Source organism: Capsicum annuum, chromosome 12 (assembly GCF_002878395.1).
Source record: "Capsicum annuum cultivar UCD-10X-F1 chromosome 12, UCD10Xv1.1, whole genome shotgun sequence".
Lineage (NCBI taxonomy): Eukaryota > Viridiplantae > Streptophyta > Magnoliopsida > Solanales > Solanaceae > Capsicum > Capsicum annuum.
The window spans coordinates 212,659,571-212,683,066 of NC_061122.1; the positions used below are offsets into that span (position 1 = coordinate 212,659,571).

At 39.7% G+C, this 23,496-nt stretch overlaps 1 protein-coding gene and 1 pseudogene across 1 annotated transcript; one reads left to right on the forward strand and one right to left on the reverse strand.

Annotated features, from left to right (window-relative positions):
* Positions 1-604: 604 nt before the first annotated feature.
* LOC107851225 lies at positions 605-11,404 on the forward strand. Its single transcript, XM_016696165.2, has 4 exons — positions 605-914; positions 7,659-7,753; positions 8,558-8,832; positions 10,244-11,404. Exons 1-4 carry the CDS (start codon positions 885-887, stop codon positions 11,056-11,058), a joined length of 1,215 nt encoding a protein of 404 aa, XP_016551651.2. The 5' UTR covers positions 605-884; the 3' UTR covers positions 11,059-11,404.
* Positions 11,405-11,981: 577 nt separating this feature from the next.
* Positions 11,982-13,649, reverse strand: LOC107849885 (annotated as a pseudogene).
* Between the last annotated feature and the right edge of the window lie 9,847 nt (positions 13,650-23,496).

Consider the following 23,496-nt stretch of genomic DNA (forward strand, 5'->3'; position numbering starts at 1 on the left):
CGGGGAATGCCCCGACGTATTATGTTGGCGGAAGATGATCGTGATCAAGGTTCGAGGCATCGGATAAAGCATAGTCTAGGATTAGTTAAAAATAGTATTTGCATTTTCGTATTTTTCTATTTTTAGGATTATATGATTTGGACTGGACATTATTTTGATTTTGAACTTTGTTTGATTTTTTGTTTGCTTGTTTTATGTGTTTTGTTGGTCTATTCACTTCATAGCGTCACACTAGCCGATACACTGTACGGAGCGATCATGGTTGAACTACGGGATCGAGGGGTGCCTAACACCTTCCCCGGTCAACAGAATTCGTTAGCCGGAATCTTTGTTCGCAGATCAGTTTTAGAGAAACTGTTTTAAAAAAAGATTTTCAAAGGTGACTTGGCACATCCGATTTATGTCAAGCGACGACTCTAAATTTAATTGTAAAAGATCCTTTCTGAAATAAAATTTTTATCTTTTGTCACATAATTAAAAAATCCTTTCAAACTAATAAAATTTTATCTTTTTAATAAAAAAAAAGAGTGTGACAATATACATAAATACATAAATAAATCTATGCGATATATATATATATATATATCGTAATGTTTTACGGAGGAGAATGAGTAAACACCCTTCCGGCCCCTAGACCCAGCCCTTCTCTGAACCCTCTCAAAAAAAAAAATGTGAATTCACAAATAACATATTCACTATATCGTGCACACATTCCCTTCTCTTAAAAAAAAAGGAAGTTCAATAATCCAAATTGACCCCTCTCATTTCAACATATTACACAGCGCCCCCCCCTCCCCAATTTCTTCCATCAAATCAAGTCAACTACAACGCCGCAAAATTTTCAGTTCAAAGGGTTGCAGCAAGCAGCTATAGCCAGTTCGGCCATGGCCTCCCTCTTCCACAAATTTCAAGAGGTACCCCTTTTTCTTTTCTCATTTCTGACGTTACAGTTCAAAGCTATATAATCTTGATTCTTGGACTTATCATTTTAATGGGGCACGACAAGGTTCATTTTTTTACATCACATAGCGGGAATTTTAGTGCATTGCGCTGTCCCTTTTTTTGTTTTTTTATTATTAAAATTCTATTATTTTAATGCCTCTTGTGAAAATACAATGTAAGACTGTGTGCATTGGATCTTTGTGGTCGGCTCCTTCCCTGAACCATGTGCATAGAGGTAGCTTTAGTGCACTGAACTAACTTTAAAACAACAACAAAGTTAGTATATTCCCACAAAGCAGGGTTTGGAGAGGGTAGTGTATGTAGTCCATACCACTACCTCAGAAGAGGTGAGATAGAGAGGCTCTTTTCAAACACCAGGCTTCCTTTCCTTTTTAAAATTAAAATTCCATTTTTTAATTCATATGGGGTTTTGAGGTTCTTCGTTCCTCCTTGATAAAAGGTCACAACTTTGTTATTTGGAGAGTCAAAAAGTTTATCTTTGATTACTTTAACTGAAAAGATTGTGATTTGTGATATATACTCACTGCATTTCAATTTGTTTGTCTGGTTTCGACTTTGTGGGACTATACTGGGTATGAGTATGTTGTTGTCTGGTTTTGACTTGGCACAGAGTTTAAGAGAAAGAATCTGTTTGTTTGGTTTTGACTTAGCACAGAGTTTATGAAAGTAAATAATATGTTCGAATGGTTTTGACTTTGCATTGATTCAAAAGAAAAGTAAGAAGACGGATGAATTTTGTAGTCTTAAACTAAAAATCTGTAGAATGTACCAAAATATGCTCGACTGAAACTTCTTCCCTGCATTTGCTGCACTGTTCAAAGGTGTAATCTTGAATCTTGGACATGTAATTTTAATGGGGCACTAAGTGTTCATAATATAAAGATTTCATTTTTAATTCATATGGGGTTTTTGGGTTCTTCCTTCCTCCTTAAAAAAGACCACATCTTTGTTATTGGAGGGTCAAAAAAGATTATCTTTGATTATTTTTGAGTTTTGACTCTAAAAAAATGTGAATTTGTGATATGTATACTCCCTCTGTTTTCAATATGTTTGTTTGTTTTTGACTTGGTATGGAGTTTAAAAAAAAGTAAAAATATGTTTGTCTGGTTTTAATTTGGCACGAAGTTGAAAGGAGAGTAAAGAATCTGTTTGTTTGGTTTTAATTTGGCGCGAAGTTTAAAAGTATAAATTAAAAAGGACTGCTGAATCTACATTAAAAGGTTCTCAACTGAAACTTCTTTCCTACACCTGATGTACTGTTCAAAGGCGTAATCTTGAATATTTGGACACATAATTTTAATGGGGAACAAAATATTCATAATATTAAAATTATATTCTTTATTCATATGGATTTTTTGGGCTCTTCCTTCTTCCCTAAAAAAAAATAAATCACAGCTTTATTATTTGGAGCTTTTAACTATAAAATTTATGAATTTGTGATATGTATACTCCTTCCATTTCAATTTGTTTGTCTGTTTTCGACTTGACACAGAGTTTTAAGAAAGTAATAAGACTCTTGAATTGGGTGATTTCAGCTAAAGATATGTAGAATGTTATGTGTCTTTTAATGTTGTGGTGTTAAACATGCTGGGTGGAAAATTGGAACGAAAAAGTGTTAAGAGACGGAAAGAGGCATTTTTTATTTTGAAATGGACTAAAAAGGAAAGTAAGACAAACAAATTGAAATGGAGGGAGTAATACTTTTTTCTGGTATTTGTGATTAGGGAAAAGGCTCAAATATGCCATTGACCTATCAGAAATGACTCATTTATGCCACCAGAAAGTTTGGCTCATTCATGCCATCGCGGTTACAAAATCGGCTCATCCATGCTATTAATTTTTAACGGTGGTTTTCAAAAACAGCTTTGCCACATGACCTTTTATTAAAGGTCCATGTTATTAATTAAAATAAGGAAAAAGTCTCAAATATGACATTAAACTATCAGAAATGGCTCATTTATGCCATCAGTTAAAAGTTCAGTTCATTCATGCTATCGTCGTTATAAAATCAACTCACCCATGTAATTACTTTTTAATGGTGTGTTTTCAAAAACAATTGTCATGTGGCCTTTTATTAGAGGTCCGCGACATTAATTAAAATAAATCAATATTAATTTCAAAATATCTTAGACCCATTAAAAACAACCTATTCATTTAACATAACCCGACCCACACTCATTAAAATATTTTTTTTCCTACAACAACTACTATTTTTCTAATCAGAAAAAACAGTGATTAATGTATATCCTTTGGCTATTTCTAGTTGATTCTAAATCATTATAAATGATACGCTTAATAAAAACCTCAAAAATTCTATCGTACAGTGACTAATTAGTTTTAGTTTCAGTGACTCCTATATATACTCCGAAGTTGCAAGAAAATAAACCAATGAACGATTAGGGCAAGCAAGAAAAAGAAAGAGGCGTACCAATAAAACTTATCCATTCTCCCATCACGAATTATATTGAAAAAATCTTTTCTAAATAATGACTTAAAAGAAGTCTATTATCCCAATCATCCCGCCATGCATATGGAATAACTTCTCCCATCACGAATTAGCTCTTCGGTGAGCACAAAAGAGACCTCAACCTCCTCTAGCACCCAACGTTCCAAGCATGAATCTAACACGTATGATTCCACACTCAAGTTGGAAATCCTAGTTACAATGTTTCGGCCATAGGCCTTTCTCACAAGAGAGAAATGCTCTTCTTACAACTTTCAATATCAATAAACATCTAAGACTAAAAACCCTAAGAGGTTCTATATATAGTGTATTACAAAATAGAATATAAAATGACCACAATACCCCTCAAGGGTGAGGTGCCCATTAAGTGTAACTTAGGGGCTGTTTTTAGTGCATTTAGGCCCTCTTTCACACTTCACTTGTGCACTTCCTTGGACAGATTCAATATGCACTCGTTCTCGTCCATCCTCGTGGTCGTACTTGTATCATCCTCCCCTTCTTGAAAAGGATTCGACCTCGAATCCGTACCTTGCAAATCAAGAGAAGACAACAAGCACACATCCTCATGATATGAGGGGTTAGAGTTAGCAAAAATAACGCATCAACATGCCATGCCGAGGCGGGACAAATTTGAAGTATAGCCACGGGTCCTTTATTTTAATCATGAAAAGATTAGTACAATTGCTACAAAGGACGTGGCTTGGACAAGCATCAAGACAAAAGGAAAATAGGCCGAGAGTCATCCTTTCCCACCCTAAGATGGTACCGGGATCAAATGGAATAATTAGCCAAGGGCCTAAGCTGAGGCTAGCCCCTCCTTCCCCTAGAATGTCACTCCTACATTCACACACAAAAACATTTTCATACACATGATCTCTATGAACAAAACTAATCGCAATGCTTTTACCACACACGATGTTCAAAGAGTCATGCGCATTATCAAGATCAATTCTATAGACACCATCAGTAACTTGTGAATTTTTAAGCACTTCATTCACATGCTCAAGTAGTGAACTACATTTAAGAGTAAATTGATCATCATGAACACCAAGAGTACTACCAAGAGTACTCATTTCCGAGACTACACATTCCTTGCCCATAAGAGTACTATTATCTTTCAAGAAGAGATTTTCATCTTTAAGAGGAATGTTGTCATACTATAGTGGGTTAGCATATCGGCTATAGCCTTCAAGGCAAGCTATGCCATAATTTTCACCACTAGGTTCATTAGAGTGTTTATATCATCTTCAAACAAAATATTAAACCTAAAGAGAGCATGATCTATCTCACGGACAGATTTGGAACTAGCAAGTGCTTCACTCTCTATAAGTTCACTATCAAGTACCAAAGATGTTTCAATCTCCTCTTTACCTTGGTGTGGGTCGGGGCAGTCCACCTCTTCCTTCGGGAACCTCTCGGCAAAAGGTGTTTGGACAAGGAAAGTTGGATTTTGTGGGATAAGTTTAGGTAACAATTGGCGTAGCCTTTTCACGTGCCATTTCATTTCTTCAATATCATCATTGATGCGATCAAATGTGGCATCGAAATTAGTGGCAGCCATGATACCTAAAGCAAAGGACAACAACAAACAACAAAACAAACTTGTTAGTTCAAAATGCCTCACCACACCCTCACTCTCGGTTTTACCTCACACTTGATTTCACAAGTGTTGAAAGTCGGCTTGTACTTCGTGAGTGATTGAGGGATGAGTCCATCTTTGCTCGGAATAGATTTTCGTTTTAGTTGACTCAAAAGAAAAATTGTTTACGGACTTGAACCAACAAGACACAACAAATTCACAAAAGAGAAAAAAAAGCACACAACAAACGCTAAACACGAATGAACGAACACAAAGACTAACTAACAATCTAGTACATGAGTACTAGTTTTCCAATTAGTAGTGGTACCAACAAATGAAACTACGGAACAATAAAAAGAAGCTAATAAAATCTCAAATTTGAGCCAAAATTTGATGCGTGAACAGTGACTTAATGACGTGGAAGCCAAGTATTGGTTGCGGTTTCTACAATTTTTATTTTCCAAAGTCCAAGTCTTGACCAATTTTAATTTGGATTGATGGAATTTGTTTTAATGAGGGAAGAATAAGTCTTGGAACCTTTTTTTCAAGTTTCACATTTCAAGACTTGACTTTTGTAGTACTTTTCCTTAAAACATGGACCCTTGTTTCATGGGAAAGTGGTTGAGAAGTGATGTAAAGTCGTTAGTGTGTAGGAAAAGTCTTTGAGTCACAAGTACTACACCTTGAAACTTGGATCTATGTCTTGCAAGACTAACATAATACACACTCTTTTTCTTCAACTTCTAAGATCAACAACCACTTTTTTCGTCAACAATATATGAAGATGGTGAAGAACACCAAGAACACAAATTTTGAGTCTTGAAGTTCTAAGGTTCAAGTTGGATCTCCCAAACAACAGCAACTTCCCAAGCTTAAATTCCACAACACAATCTCCACAATACACGTTCAAAACTTGAACCAACAACACATCACACGTTCAAGTTTTGAACCCGCAACAACAATACCAACAACAATCGGCCACACTTTGTTCACATTAACAACATCAACATTTCAAGCTCAAATCTAAGATATAGACTCAACGTGTTAGTGAGGAACAAAACTAACACTTAGAGACAACAAAGACAAATAAAAATATGGCCAATACACAACAAAAACACAATTTTCGGCCAAGAACACTAAATGGACAGATTGCTCTTTTTTTTTTTTCTGGAATTTTCAGTTTTTCAACAACAATTTTTTTTTTTTTTGAATTTTCTAAAAAGCAAGTCCAAGATTGATCTTGTAGGAACAAGATCAAGCCATGCTTTGATACCAAATGATACGAAAAAGACAACGGAAGCACGAAAACACACTCCAAATCAGTCCACTAATCTTAAGGATCCGAGGACCTTTTTGGAGACCACTCTCGGATTCACTACAATAACAATAATACGAGCTAACAATGGTGTATTTGACACCAAAACAGCCACCACAAACTAACAAAGAGAGTATCAAGATAACAAGATGAAGAACAAGATGAACAATAACACAATGGAAACTACAACACACGGTTTTGACTAGAACAACAACAAAGAGTCCAAGAAATGTACGTAAAGATAGATAGATAGACAAAGTGAAGGTATAATCTTAAGAACCCAAGAGCCTATTCCACTCTTGGACCCTTAACACAAACACTAAAAATACCTATCTCTTCGGTGAGCACAAAAGAGACCTCAACCTCCTCTAGCACCCAACGTTCCAAGCATGAATCCAACACGAATGCTTCCACACTCAAGTTGGAAATCCTAGTTACAATGTTTCGGCCATAGGCCTTTCTCACAAGAGAGAAATGTTCTTCTTACAACTTTCAAGATCAATAAACATCTTAGACTAAAAACCCTAAGAGGTTCTATATATAGTGTATTACAAAATAGAATACAAAATAACCACAATACCCCTCAAGGGTGAGGTGCCCATCAAGTGTAACTTAGGGGCTGTTTTTAGTGCATTTAGGCCCTCTTTCACACTTTTGCACTTCCTTGGACAGATTCAATACGCACTCGTTCTCGTCTATCCTCGTGGTCGTACTCGTATCAAGAAGTCTACTATTCCAATTATCCCTCCATGTATATGGGATAACTTCTCCCATCATTATGGTATAAATGCTGGAATAAATAATCCCGATACTAACTAATTTAAGATATTTTGAAATTAATATTGATTTCTTTTAATTAATGGCGTGGACTTCTAATAAAAGACCATGTGGCAAAGCTATTTTTAAAAACCCATCATTAAAAAGTAATGGCATGAGTGAGTTGATTTTATAACGGTGATGGCATGAATGAGCCGAACTTTTAACTGATGGCATAAATGAGCCATTTTTGATAGTTCAATGACATATTTGAACCTTTTTGCTTATTTTAATTAATGACGTGGACCTCTAATAAAAGGCCACATGTCAAAGTTGTTTTTGAAAACCACCGTTAAAAAGTAATGGCATGGATGAGCTGGTTTTGTAACGGCGATGGAATGAATGAGCTCAACTTTTAACTGGTGACATAAATGAGCCGTTTCTGATAGTTCAGTGGCATATTTGAGCCTTTTCCCTTGTGATTATAAAATGTGGTATGTACTTATTGTATTTTACTATTGAATATTGATGTATTTAATCTCCTGAATTTGAAGAAATGTGTTTCCTGACATGACTTTTAGGCTGTCAAAGTTCTTGCTAAAAGCCCCACATTTGCTAAAGATCCAAGGAGTCTTCAGTTTGAAGCTGATGTAAACCGCCTCTTCCTCTACACTAGGTAAGGTCTGTTTCCCGTAAACAGACTGGTGAGACAACTTCGACTGAATTGCGTTTTATTTATAATAAGTCGATCAACTCTGGGTTTTATCTGTACTCCTTGAAATTTACTCCAAGAATATAGCCTTATCATTGATGATTGTATGAAGAATTGGCAGAGCCAAGTTGTTTGGCTACATTATGTGTACTTCTCCTGTCAAAGCCATTTTCTTAGAAGGAAAAGTTTGTAAGTTGCGTAGGCTTTTTTCATCTAAATTATAAATATGCACCCTTGTAAGATTTGTTTTAACAAGTGAAGGGCAAAGGGCAAGGGGTACATAAATAGGTTTCCGTTGTAAATAGATGAAGTTATGAAAGTTTACCTTATTATGAGCATATTTTATATTTTTTCTGGTTATCTCATATTTTATCTGATGATGGAAGTTTAAATTATTTTTGATTTGAGTAAGATCATTTCTCCGTGCTGACAAACATGTATGGGACTGGTTGAAGTACTGATGAATGTAATGCTGCTTTCAGTTCTTTTAAGAGCTAGGATTTTACTTGAGTCATCACCGAATGGTCCTTATTCCACATTTTCATTTTTGTTTCTTCTTTAGTGAACTTTTGCTTGAAGTCTTTTAACACTAGTTGCAATATATACCAATCCAGAGGGGTGGGGTTGCAGTAAATTATAGTCCTCTATGGTTCTTGCCTGTAACTAATTTCTTTTCAGCTGAATTGCTTGGTAAAATTGCATATGTATTTTGTGCTTTAAGTTTCACAACGTACAGTTTCAATTTGCATGATTAACTTCACCTTTCAGTTACAATCGTTTGGGGAAGGATGCTGTTGAAGCTGATGCAGAGGAGATCGTTGACATGGCTGGCAAGGCCTCCCTAGCTGATCAACAGAAGCAGGTCCAAGAAAATGTGCATTCCCAGATTACAAACTTTTGCAAGCATATGGATTACATATTACAACCTGATCTTACGGGCAAGGACAAGCAGGGCACATCATCTTCCGAAAATAATTCTTCTCCTCGTCGCAGTGGACTTAGTTTTGCTACTAGTAGGACTGCTCCATTAAAGGACCACAGCGGTAAGAATCTTAAGCTGAATTTCCATAGCATCTTTCAAGTTTGTTGCTTTTCTAAAATTTGTGTAGAAGTTTCCCGAGTGCCCAACTTTAGCATACATGTCGGTAACTCTTTGCTATCCTGATTTTGCTATGTTATGTCAGATTAGGAAGATAAATTTCAACTCCTAGCAATAAAAAAGAAAAGTTGGACTCAATGTAATTCTGACTAGACGGGATTGTGGATTGTAATGCCTAAATTAGATGTGTAAATTCATGGTGATCATTTGCAAATTGATTAGGTGGATGAAATTTGACCCTCAGTTCAAGCCTCTTAGCATGCTAGATTCACCGAACAGAGCCGTGTGTATGTAAATTGCTAAAAATTGATGGAATTTTCCCTTTTTGCCTTCTTAATATATGCCGATGTTGATTTACCAAACAGAGCTGGCGGAAGTTGCTAAAAAATGGAAGCAGTTGTTCCCATTAACATTCTAAATATGCTGGCATTTTCTTTGTTAGCTTTTCATATTTTTCCAATGCCGTCTTATTGTTTAAGAGTAATTGAACACCCTGTTTGTGTAGATACTTTAGATCTTACCTCTGCCGGCGAGGCTAGTTATTATCAGGAATGTATTGAACTAATGAATAGCTACTTACAAGGAGTATAATGTTATTAAATATAAAGTTTTTGATCTAACATTTTTGCTCTTGTCAGCTCTCATTTTTGAACATTGCAAGCTTGTTGTCCTCATGTCCTTCAGTGTATGCAACTGCCACGGAACTTTAAGTTTCATTATGTTAAAATGTATAGTTTTGCTTGTAACTTGTGTCTTCGACTGACGACTATCTTGGCTTGTTCAACATCATTATCAGCTCTTAATACCAATTGGATTATTATGAGGATCTTCATCCCAAGGTCTTATCATTAAAAGAGGGGTTCTTCATCCCTTAGTTAGCTGTCTGATCTTGTAGGGATTCATTTTGCTAATGACACGTTCTTTTGATTTTCTGCATTGCTCCCTGGTATGGATGACCAATACTGGGCTTTATGCAGGTTTAAAATTAATATTTGGTTTCTTTGATGGTTGGTTGTTGATTTTTCCGGACCCCACTTTGTGGGAATCCACTGGGTATGTTGTTGTTGCTGGTTGGTTGGTGATTTCCCTACTCAATGACACTACATCTCTTTCTTTTGATGTTCTTATTTCTTGGATAAGCTTCTTACCTGTGCGACTCGGGCCTTTTAAAAGCATGTTCCATGTGTTAGTTCTCCTAGTTTATTCGCTTTATGAGACAGCTACAACCTTGGCATTGTCAATTAAACCTCTCTATAGCTGCATTTCGAATTTTCTTTGGAACGATTGTTCCTGTTATATTTACAATTAGCTGCATTGCACCCTGGATTTTGATTACTGTTCTGTTTTCAGCGCAGCTATACCTGAAAGCAAGCCATTGAAGTTCACAGAGGTTTCACAGAGTTTAAAGGATCTTATGGGCTATACTCTTGAGGTCAAACCCTCTCAAATTCCACATGAGGATGCTGGGCAAGGTTTATTCTTACATGGTGAAGCTGATGTTGGTGCTGTGTTAGCATTCTACCCTGGTGTAATCTACTCCCCTGCATACTACCGTTATATTCCTGGATATCCAAGAGTTGATGCCCAAAATTCATATTTGATCACACGATATGATGGAACTGTGATAAATGCACAGCCCTGGGGTGTTGGTGGTGAATCTCGTGAAATATGGGATGGATCGTCTCTTCCTGAATCTAAGCACATCCTGCAAGCTGATGAAAAGGGTTCTGAGCGAATTTGGAAAATGCTCAGTAAGCCGTTGGATGGAACGCGTCTAGGAGGCAACCATGAAGTGCTGGAAAGAAGAAACCCTCTAGCCTTTGCTCACTTTGCCAACCACCCAGCAAAGGACATGGTACCAAATGTAATGGTATGCCCTTATGACTTTCCTCTTCCGGAGAAGCACATGAGAGTCTATACACCAAATATTTCATTTGGAAATGGTGAGGAGGCTAACATGAGGAGGTTTGGCACCTTTTGGTTCAAATCGTGGAAGTCTGGCAAGAAGGGATTAGTAGATGTCCCTGTTCTAAAGACACTTGTTCTTGTGGCAACTAGAGCAATTTGTAATGAAGAAATTCTCCTGAACTACAGATTGAGCAACTCAAAGCAAAGACCACCATGGTACACTCCAGTGGATGAGGAAGAAGATCGAAGGAGGTGGAGCTAAGATGATAATGATGAATTGTGCATGTTGAAGTGTACCAACGAAAGCAAGTGCATTTCTGTATACGACGGCAGGAAAACAGTGAGAACATTTATTTGGTGACCATAATCTGGTTTACTTTTTGTCATCTTTTTGAATGGTTTGCTTGTAGCAATTATGGCTGATGGTCTAGTTAACCTGTTAAGAAAATGATTTGCTGCGCTGAACAACAGAGCTACTATGGTTTGAACTAACCTTGAATTATTTTTGCATGAGTTCATAATAAACGAAAAGGAATCCATCCTTGTTATACAAAATATTAAATGTTATTCTGATTGCTAATGAAATTCACACGTGTTCCTTTTCTCAATGATTATTGTATGATTACTCCAGCTTCCTGTGTTTATACATGTTTCTTTATAAGTGGTACGTTACTAATCTACTTTTCAGCCACCAAAGATTTGAAAGCAATATTGATTTGATGCTGTCATCAAAATTTTGATGTGCGTGCACTAAGACATTTGTGCTGCTTTTTTGTTATATTCTTTGCCTCTTTTGATGATTGATCAAACATCGAGCTGGTATGCATATTGAAACACATACATGATGAGTCATAACCACCACAGTAGTGAGCTCTTGATTGGTGAATCCTGATGCATGCTAACAGGTGAGGATCAACTTCAATGCATAATTGATTGATATTTGTATTCAGGTATTGCGCAAACGAAAGCGAAAGGCGTAACATAGATTAGATGTTACTATTTATTAGCTACTAGAAGTTTGGGATTGAGACGTAGTAGTTGTATTAGGAACTAAAAGAAGAGATGCTAGAACAGGAAGCCTGGCCTCTTTAATAACTACTGATCATGCTCTGCAAGCTGTGAAGAATTAGCAGGTACTTGAGATTACTATTCACTTTACTTAGCTTTCTATGGTAAGTGTTCCTAGACAAATGTAACGCTGTGTTTCTGCATTTATTACTTCTGTTTGAAACAGAAAGTGCAGGGGAGAATTGTGATTACAAATGAGCAAGAAGGTTGTCAATATTTTGGCGTGGCCTACATTTTGCTAGCAATGGTATAGCCTTAGGCATAGTGAGTCCAGGTCCTCCAGTCATGTCAACCAGTTCTTCACTTACTCTCTCCCATTCAAAGCACTGTATAAGGGATCCTAAAGCCAAACCAGCCACATGCATTGCCAAATTCTCACCTGGACATCCTCTCCTGCCATATCCAAATGGCATTAGCCTGAACCCGTCTCGTTGCCCTTTGAAATCGTTAAACCTTTCAGGCTTAAATTCATTCGGCTCTTCCCATAACTTAGCATCATTTTGTATTGCCCACAAATTCACCAGCAACTTTGTACCATGGGGTACACGAAAACCTCCAAGGACACTCTCCTTAGAGGACTCATGTGGTACAAGACATGGAGCAGCTGGGGATATTCGGAGAGTTTCGTTTATGATTCCATGGAGATAAGAGAGTTGATCAAGGTCTGAATCATCAAGTAATCTTGATGACTCTCCAATGTGAGTGTCTATTTCGTCTTGAGCTTTTTTTAGTGCCTCAGGATTGTTCAGAAGAAGTGATAATGCCCATTCCATTGTGCTAGCTGTAGTATCAGTCCCTGCTGTTAACATGACTATTCCCATGCCTCTTATCACTTCATCTGTGTAATAATCAGGCTCTGAATCTTGGAGTGATAGAAGAACATCAATCATGGTGTTGTTCTTTTGCTCCAAAGAAGATCCCTTTCTTCTATTCTTGTGCTCTTCAATCAAATCTTGCATGAATTTATCCCTCTTTTCCTTCACTAACTTCACCTTATCCTCAAGGTTGTTTGCTCCTATCCATTTAAGAAGTGGCACAAAATCTCCTATATTTGTTGCACCACTCAGTAGGAAACTCTCTCACAATCTCTTTAAACCTCCTAGATTCCTCCAATCTCTCACCAGAATCACTGTAGTATCTTTTCCCAGCAATCATCATCGTTAAGATGTTAAGCGTCATCTCAAAGAAAGCCGCTTTCATGTCCACCGTGTTTGTTTTAGGATCTCTGCCATTGGTTTTGCCCCTCACAAGGCATTGGAGAAGAGCACGAACCTCATCTCTACGGATGTCAGAAAACATTTGAATTCTCTGAGTGGATAAGATTTCAAGAGTAGCAATCCGTCTTAGGTTGCGCCAATGTTGGCCATAGGATGCCCAAACAAGGGTGGCATAATTGTAACCAAGATGTTTTCCAGCTAGCAACCTTGGACGGCTGGCAAAAACAACGTCGTTTTTGGTGAAACATTGCTCTGCAAAAGAAGGGGAAGAGACAAGCAGGACAGGACGCGATCCAAATCGGAGGAAAAGCAAAGGACCATGCTTTTCTGAGATCTTGGCTAATGTTTTATGAAGTGGTTTCTTGAGAAGATATAAATGGTCTATTATGGGCAAAGAGATATAGGGACTCGGTGTGAGATTTTGGAATTTTCTAATGATATGGTTCTTTAGCAAGTAAAGGAAAGTGAAGATGAGGATGTAGTATGAAATTTCCATGGTACAATCAAAGAAAGATTTTTCAGAACAAATTATAGGTCCAGGATTTAGGCAGATGGTGTATGGAGTGCAGCTCTTATGCAGGAAATCTCTGTTTGTACTATGTTGTTTAGTTATCATCTGTGGACAGCAAGGTGCCACATATCTGTTAACCATAGTTGTTGATATTTTATGGTTTAGTTTGACTTGTGTGCACTGATAGTGTAATCATGTCAAGATAACTTCACATGCAAGATTATGGAAACCTCCAAGTGGTGCAGTGCATGGGACTGCTCCTCCCTTTTTCAAGGGTTTTGCTTTCAAGCTATGAATATGAAAAAATCCTTGGTAGGAAGCGCTACCCTGAATGAGCCCTGCTTGACGTGAATGAATAGACAGAGAAGTTCGGTAAGCCTATCGATTCAAGCAAGTCCGACTAGTTTAGGCGCCACCTTCCAGACTTCTAAAAGCGGGTGGTTTTAAGTCCAGAGCCCTATTCTGATTACAGAGTGCGGGTAGCTGACAAGTAGGTTAGCAAACTGCTGAATCAATAGGCTTTGCTCCTCTTTATGCTAACCAAACAAGTTGTGCAAGCATCTGAATGCTTCTCTCCTACCATATTATCCAGACGATGCATACGGGAGTCACAGGTTCGAATCCGCTTGCATGCTTTCTCAGTCGAGCTTGTCACACAGGGCTTGCTTAGTGCCGTTTACCTCTTTAGTGAGCTTTGTGGGCTATTACACTGGAGTAGGGTTTACATATGCGCAACCGAAGAATCTTAGAACTATGATATACATGTATTTTAGTCTGAACATCAACAATCTCCATCATAAATAATCATCCAGCAGATACTGTTGATCTAGAACCAAACAATAACTGGTAGGAAACTGATCCTTCATCAGCCCTCATCACACCATGTGTCAGATTGCAACTGTAAATGGAAGGAAAGGAGAAGGTTTGGAACACCAATTCTTCTCATGAAAAGACTTAACTTTCTAGAAAAGAGATGCTTCCTTTTACTTATTTGATGCGACTATTCATCTAGTTGTGTATATAAAGAGAACAGAGTTTGCCTTTGAATTTGTGAATTTGAACACCATAAGTAAATTCATGGACTCTGTTGATTTATTTCATCCGACTATGGATACGAACCATGAATTGTAAGACAATTCAATCAATCCTTTGTTTGAAAGAACTAGTCCTTGTTCATCTTCTAAAAGTTCATATACTGATATTACACATCTTCACCACTTTATTAAAATTTCCCTAGAAAAAAAAGCGTTCTCAAGGACAAGGTTTCCAATTTAAGGAACGATAAACTTTCTTAACTTTATGTCATTTGTGTCTTCAACAGGGGAGCGAACGCGAAACAATACAGCCGACAAACTCTTCTAGACTTGATGTTTGTCGACTGTTTCAAGTCTAGAAGAGTTTATCGACTGTATTGTTTAGCATATCCAGTATTCGACTATACAACGTATACTAAACTCTTGGTACCTTTTGAGTAAAGACACTTAAAACTTGACTCAAAATGCTGCTTTGAGATTCCACTTTATTCTGGTTCGTGGACCTTTGTGTTCAGCCACAGAGAAAACCCCTGAATACAAATTACCTTACAAACAGAATTTGTGACTAAGTAATCGCTATGATCTAGGTCCAAGAACCATATGACAATCGCCATAAAACCAACACTGAAATAGGGAAAAAAAGTACGTGTGTATCAGAAATGAGATCATGATGAGACTAGATATTACATGCCACAAATACATTCAGGTAGCAGGGCGAGCACACGAGTCAATTTCTCTTGCCCCGTCCAACCAGTGTTCAGGGAAGCGTGATGCCGAAAAAAGCGACAAAACCCGCATCATGCATTACGCGAAGCGTGAAACGATGCGAGCGCATCTCTGAAGTGAAGCAGTGAAGCAGAAGTCGCACAGTAAAGAAGAAGAGGTCGCAACAATGGACTTCAAAATTAACCCTAGAAAATTGCAGCAGTGGAAGTCACAACACGAAGTTACTCTTTTTTTAAATTTAAAACTGACCCTAAAAATAAAATCAACATGATGCGCTCACATCGGCCACATATAGCGAGAGGGGCTCGCGTCACTTCGCATCATCACATTATGCGACAATGCGAGCGCATTCTTGAACACTGCATCCAACTATGATAGCAATAACGATAACGATGATGTTTAATATTCAACAACCATAACAACAACAGCGACCACATGGTCCACATACCCAATGTATTCAGACAAGTGCGGTCTGGGGAGTGTCTAAGTGTACGTAGACCTTACCCCTACCTTGGAAGGTAGAGAGGTGTTTCCGATAGACTCTTTGCTCAAGGAACTCAACAGCCATAATGTAAACATATAAAATGCTTATAGGTCTTATAAGTTAAAATCAACCAAAAGTCCAAGGGTAAAATGGATAAAAATAAGTAAATTATCTATTGATTTTATAAGATGGACGGAGAGTAGTTCATAGTTGTAATATCTCAAATATTCCAGCATGGTTAAAGCCAACCCACAGTAGGAAATCTTCTGTTGTTCCTGTAAAAAGAGTTCAATTTTCTTTTGATAGAGTTGCCTGTTTCACCCCATATTTTTCATCATCGAACAGGACATTGAAACATATGAAAAAAGATACATGAAAAATGATTAGCAAGTTCAAGAACTTATGAGTCAAATTCAGCACGATTTGCCGTACTAGACAGCGGCGAGATAGTTTGAAAAGTGAAAGATTTAAAGCTAGCTGTAAAAAAAGAATCTCTACTCACGAACAAATTAATAAAGTTTAGAAATGAAATAGTAATAAATTAACTGCATCACAAATCTAATAAAAAATAAAGTCCCTTCCCCTTCATCTTCCTCTTCTCAAGGGTTCTTATTGCCAGCTCCCCACTTCTGAGATGCAGCGGCTGATCATTACCATCAAAACTTTTATGTTTTTCAATTGACTATGCCAAGGATTGCTTCTTTGAAAAGAAGAATGACTCAGACTCTTCATATCCATTAAACAATCGATGAAACATTTAGTTGTTTCAATAGTTGATGATAGATTGAGTCTCCTAGGATGACAACACAGCAAAGCATCTATAAATGTTGAGCACTCCACAGCTGAACTGAAGTGGACATTTAGAATGTCCACTTTGGGGGTAGCAATTCTGTGGTGCAGTAGCAAATCTTTGATGTTGATATCATCGCATTTGTCAAAAATAATGGTAACCTGAGATGAAGAGGTCAAATTTGATAGGAACTTTTTCAACTTATAAAACCATGCATTCAAAACCCAGTAGCTATTAAGAACGATTTTTGAGTGCTTCAATTGGCTAGACTCATGTGCCATTTTAAGTTCAGGAATTTGATTGCCAATGTACTCAAATAATACCAAATTTGAAGAATCAATATCTGTTATGCGCCAACAATACAAAATCTTCAAGACTTTCAGGGATTGAGATCTAGAAATAAGGTTATCGAGAAATCCATTCGATATCCCCACATGTTTTAGCTTTAAAGATTTCAGGTTCTGACATCCAACATCCAAGTTTCTCGATGAATACAACAACAACAACAACAAACCCAGTGTATTCCCACTTAGTGGGGTCTGGGGGAGGGTAAGATGTACGCAGTCCATACCTCTACCTCTGATGAAGTAGAAAGGCTGTTTCCGAAAGACCCCCGGCTCAAGTCACGAGATATCACACAAACACATAGTACAGCACAGAAGCAGATGACATAACATAGATACGGCACCCATAAGGAATATAAAACAGAGTAAAGCAGGAATGCAGGAATATAAAGCAGAGGAAAGCACACAGATTCGTAATAAACATGGAACACGGAACACGAAACACTGAATACGGAATCATAACAGGAATACACCCCCACCAATTAATTCCCTACACTAGCGACCCGAACTGGCCCTAATCCTCTGCCGTAATTCGCATATTCCAGACCTTCCTATCTAGGGTCATGTCCTCGGTGAGCTGTAACTGTTCCATGTCCCGCCTAATCACCTCACCCCAGTACTTCTTCGGTCTACCCCTTCCCCGTCTAAAACCATCCAACGCTAGCCTCTCACACCTACGGACCGGGGCATCCATGCCCCTCCTCTTCACGTGTCCGAACCATCTCAATCGTGCTTCCCGCATCTTACACTCCACTGAAGTCACACCAACCTTCTCCCGGATAGTCTCATTCCGAACTCTATCCCCTCGGGTCAGTCCACACATCCAGCGCAACATCCGCATTTCTGCCACCTTCATTTTTTGGATGTGGGAGTTCTTAACTGGCCAACACTCCGCTCCATACAGCAAGGCCGGACGGACTACCACCCTATAGAATTTGCCTTTAAGCTTGGGCGGCACCTTCTTATCACACAGCACCCCCGATGCGAGTTTCCACTTCATCCATCCCGCCCCAATACGGTGCGAGACATCCTCGTCAATCTCACCGTTACTCTGGATCACGGACCCGAGATACTTGAACTTATCCCTCTTCCCTACTGTAACACCCCGTACTTAATTACGTGCATTAGTCATTGTTATATGTGTTGGGGTATATGTATTGATCCTAAGTTAGGTATATATGAGTTTAAGTATGAGTATTGATTATTTTGAGATGGTTTCAAGTGTATAGTTTGATTATAGGTGTATAGGAATCGACTTTATTTATATCGGAATTTTCCCGTCGATGGTTCCATACGAAGGTTATTGAATAAGCTTTCCAACGATATAAATATTTCCAAAAACGGATAAGTTTCGGATATAAGCGAGCTCGTTCGAAACTTTAAAACGGTGGCCGGGATGTGAACAGTAAAATGTGCAGGAAACTACTGAGGCCTGCCAGTTTTTTTTGGGTCAACTTTGAACGATCATAACTCCCTCAATATAATGAACTGGTTGAGCTACCATATATCAAAAGAAAGATCTTTGAGTCTTCTTTCCAATGAAATTGGTTTCATCCAAATCCAACATCTGAGTAAGGAGTTATACTCGTTTTACTTCAGCCTCTCAAAACAGATTTTTAGGGTCAACTTCAAACGATCATAACTACTTGTACAGGACGAACTGGGTGGATTAATTTATATTAAATGAAATACCTTTGAATTATCTTTCTAACGATACCAATTTCACCCAAATCCGATATCGGAGCAAAGAGTTATGGCCGATTTACTTTAGCCTATCAAAACAGTCCACCATGGACAGATTCGGATTTACTTAAATTTTTAAGGGCAATATGGTCATTTTCCATCACCTCATGGACGAAAATTGGTCATTATATACATATACTTAGCCTTATATCCACCATTTATCATCCAAATCATTGAAGAATAAGAAACCCTAGCCTAAGTTCAACTCCAATTATCTTGTGATTCAACCGTAGAAAATCCAAATTGATTCCGTAGTTGTGTTCACCGTCTCAAGGGCTTCGAGAAGCACCCCTTATTTGTGCCAACAGAACTTCGAAATCAAAAGGGCCATTTTTTTTGGTAAGGATGTAAATTATGTTGGTGTTATTTATATGGATATGTATATATATATATATATGCATGTGAGCATAAGAAGTATGTTATTTGATTGTTGTTGAAAGATGATTGGAAATGATGTTGGATTATTCTTGTGCATGGTTGGATTATGTTAAATTGTGAAGGAATTTGGGGTGATGATGTGGTATTGATGATGTGGTATTGAGATGATGATTATATACATATACGCACATAAACCTATTGTTCAAGTTGGTTTTTGGAATGTTTTGCAAATATTGGTAGTATGGAATTATGGAAGAGAATTGTGGTGTTGGGTTGCTAATACTAGATGCCAAACATTTCATTGTAGATAAGTGATTTGTAAAGGCGGGAAGTTGTGTTGAATTGGTAGCTGAATCTACAACGAGGTATGTAAAGCATACTCTAACAATGTTCTTTGGCATGAAAACACCAATGTTCCATCAAGTAAGATTCCGAGGTTGTCCAAAAACATGTATTGTTCTACGTTACCAACGAAGTTGTTTCCATCCTATAAAGTGTCAAAATGTTCATTGATATACCAAAAGGCTCTTATTTCATTGTTGTGATATTGATGATTCTGAAACATATTGTTGATGTACCAATGAGTCCTTATTACATCGTTATTGTATAGAAGGTCTATTACTTGGTTCCTATTGATGTATCATTGTTTCAAGGTATCAAAAATGTGGTGACGACCGAAATAACAATCTCAAAGATTAATTGAACTAAGTGATGAAAGTTCTCTCTTATCGGGTGGTATCCCAGGGGCATAAGCCTAGCATGGGTCGATCCCTATTTCATGTATTTATGGGTGGTATCCCAGGGGCATAAGCCTAGCATGGGTCGATCCCAGTTGATATGTACTGGAGGCATCCTAATGGTCACAGTACAGTACAGTAATGATTACAAAGACGATAAGAACGAAGGTAAAGTGATTGAATAAATACAATGTACAGGTTGTCACAAGTTCTAGTAAGTGTGGTCCACTCCTATTACGACTTATTCACTTGTTTCTGATTTCTATTGAGCTCCTATATCATATGTGATTATTTACAGCTTTACATACTCAGTACATATTTCGTACTGACGTCCCTCACGGGGGACCTGCATTTCATGCTGCAGGCACAGGTACCTCAACTCATACACCGCACAAGTAGGAGCCAGGTCATACAGCTATTGTTGGTGAGCTCCAGTTTGCTTCGGAGCTTTCCGAGTCGGTTCCTTATGTTTTGTTATTGTACATGAGTCACGTGTGGGCGGGGGTTTGTCCCGACCCTAGTTATGTCATGTATATCCTAGAGGCTTTGTAGACATAAGGAAGGGTAAAGTCATGGAAGTTTATATAGTAACGTTATATTTGTATATGTGGTGGCCCCGACGGCCAAGTATTATATATATATATTTGTGCGTGTTGTGCTGATACAGGTAATTAGACCTTTCTATATGCAACGAAGTGCTGTCCAATTTTTTTGGTGACATGTAAGTGAAAGTACAGGTATTTGAACGGGTTCTCCCGGGCCTTCTCGGCTTCGGGTGCCAGTCCGGCCCGATGGGATTTTGGGGCGTGACACCTACCTCCTGTGCTTCTAGCGTCACTCCTACCTCATTCTCCCGCCTCACGTCATTAAACTTACATTCCACATACTCTGTCTTGGTTCTGCTCACCCTGAACCCTTTAGACTCCAGAGTTTGCCTCCACAACTCTAATTTGTCATTCACACCCCCTCGAGTCTCATCTATCAGGACTACATCGTCTGCAAAAAGCATTCACCACGGCACCTCCCCTTGGATACGCCGCGTCAACACATCCATTACTAACGCAAACAAAAAGGGACTAAGAGTAGATCCCTGATGCAATCCTGTCAGGACAGTGAAATGCTCTGAGTCTCCTCCCGCCGTCCTCACCTGGGTTTTCGCTCCCTCATACATATCCTTAATTACTCTGATATATGCCTGCGGTACTCCACTCACCTCCAAGCATCTCCAAAGCACTTCCCTGGGGACTTTGTCGTACGCCTTTTCCAGGTCGATGAACACCATGTGCAGATCCTTCTTTCTCTCCCTATACTGCTCCACCAACCTCCGTACCAGGTGGATTGCCTCCGTCGTCGAGCGGCCGGGCATAAATCCGAACTGGTTTTCCGAAATAGACACTATCCGTCTCAGCCTCACCTCGACCACTCTCTCCCATATCTTCATAGAGTGACTCAGTAACTTAATCCCCCTATAGTTATTGCAACACTGAATGTCCCCCTTATTCTTATAGAGGGGGATCATGGTACTCCACCTCCACGCCTCGGGCATCTTTGCCGTCCTGAAAATTTCATTGAACAATGCAGTCAACCACCTTACACCAGCCTCTCCAACGAACTTCCAAAACTCCACCGGTATCTCATCCGGCCCCGTCGCCCTACCCCTTCGCATCCTGCGGACTGCCTGTCTAACCTCGTCTACCTTAAAACGTCTACAATAGCTAAAATCCCGACACTCCCCTGAGTGCTCCAGTTCCCCTAACACAATAGCTCTGTCCCCCTCGCCATTCAAGAGCCTATGAAAGTACGACTGCCATCTCTTCTTTATGTGACCGTCCTCCACCAACACTCTACCGTCCTCCCCCTTAATGCACCTCACCTGATCGAGGTCACGACCCTTCCTCTCCCTAGCCTTAGTGACTCGGAACAACTTTTTCTCCCCTCCTTTCCCCTGTAACCCTGCATACAAGCTCTCAAAAGCGGCCGTCTTAGCTGCCGTGACCGCTGACTTCGCCTCCTTCCTCGCTAGCTTGTACTCTTTCCTGTTTACTCGCTTCTCTTCTTCGTCCTTGCTTTCCACCAACTTAGCATACGCCTCTTTCTTGGTCTCCACTTTCTTCCCCACCTCTTCATTCCACCACCAATCCCCCCGATGATGTCCGGCCCGGCCCCTAGAAACACCCAACACCTCCCTTGCATTCTCCCTGATGCACGTTGCCGCCCTGTCCCACATATTATCCACGTCCCCCCTACACTCCCACACCCCCATTCCCGCCAACCTCTCCCCTATCTCCCATGCATTCACTGGCGTCAAGCCGCCCCACTTAATTCTCGGTCTACACTCCTTACTCCTCCTCTTTCTATTCTTCTTTATACCCAAATCCATAACCAAGAGCCTGTGTTGGGTCGAAAGATTCTCACTCGGGATGACTTTACAGTCTTTACACAACGCCCTATCCCCTTTCCTAAGCAACAAAAAGTCAATCTGGGTCCTGGCTATCACGCTCCGAAAAGTGATCAGGTGCTCGTCCTTCTTCGGGAAGCCCGAGTTCACCACCACCAGCCCAAACGCCCTCGCAAACTCCAATAGGGTCGCACCCTCTTCATTTCTCTCCCCAAAACCAAAACCACCATGCACATCCCCAAAGCCTCCCGGTAGCGCCCCGATGTGCCCGTTGAAATCCCCCGCTACAACAATCTTCTCCGAACTGGGCACGCCTCTCACCACCTCCTCTAAAGCCTCCCAGAACCGCATCTTCTCCTCCCCCTCCGATCCCACATGCGGCGCATAGGCACTACACACGTTCAGGGTAAACCCCCGAATGACCAACTTAATAGTCATCAACCTATCGTTGATCCTCTTCACCTCCACTACCTGACCTCTAAGCTCTTCATCTACCAAGATGCCAACTCCATTCCTACGCCTGTCGCTCCCAGAGTACCACAGCTTGTAACCGTCCACATCCCTAGCCTTAGACCCTACCCACTTGGTCTCTTAGACACACGCAAGGTTGATCCTTCTCTTCCTAAGAATCTTCACCAGCTCTATGGACTTCCCCTGAAGGGTCCCTATATTCCAAGACCCAACCCTCAGCCTACCGTCGCTATCCACTCGCCCCCCATTACCCCCCCCTCGGCCAAACCTTGGCCTCCCACCCACTCCCGCTCTCTCCCCATCTCCCGCCCCCGCCACAACCCCACGCCCCAACCCCCTCGGACATGACCCTAACCACCCATTACCACCCACAGCCACTACTACACGAAAAAATAGGAAAATATAAGGATATACCCGGTGGCAATATCAAAGCAGCAGCAAGGAGATACAAGGCACACACACGTTCAAAGGAATACTCCCGAAGCAAAACTAAGAAGCGACCACAGCAACAGCAACAACAGACAACAGACAATGTTCACAAATCCCACGCAAGTCAAGGTACACGGGCTACTACGAGCATAGTACTAAGAATGGAATATGAAATAATGAACTAAAATGCAATATGAAATAACGAAATAACAAAGGTTAGAAGTCACCGGATTTCGCTTGGGGCTGCGGCTGCTGGAGATGGCGTGGCGGGTGCAGGCGGAGTGTCGGCCTGTTGGAGACCAAGTTGGCGGCTGAGGACCGGGCGGCAGCTGGTTGAATGCCGGGTTGGGGGGGACTGGTGTACCTCGCG

What these genes read in the sequence shown, in the direction of transcription:
- LOC107851225 (XM_016696165.2), top strand. Translation starts at nt 885, where the DNA reads ATGGCCTCCCTCTTCCACAAATTTCAAGAG. An exon ending in TCTTCCACAAATTTCAAGAG is followed by an intron (nt 915 to 7,658) that starts GTACCCCTTTTT and finishes CATGACTTTTAG; the next exon opens with GCTGTCAAAGTTCTTGCTAA. An exon ending in TCCATTAAAGGACCACAGCG is followed by an intron (nt 8,833 to 10,243) that starts GTAAGAATCTTA and finishes TTTTCAGCGCAG; the next exon opens with CTATACCTGAAAGCAAGCCA.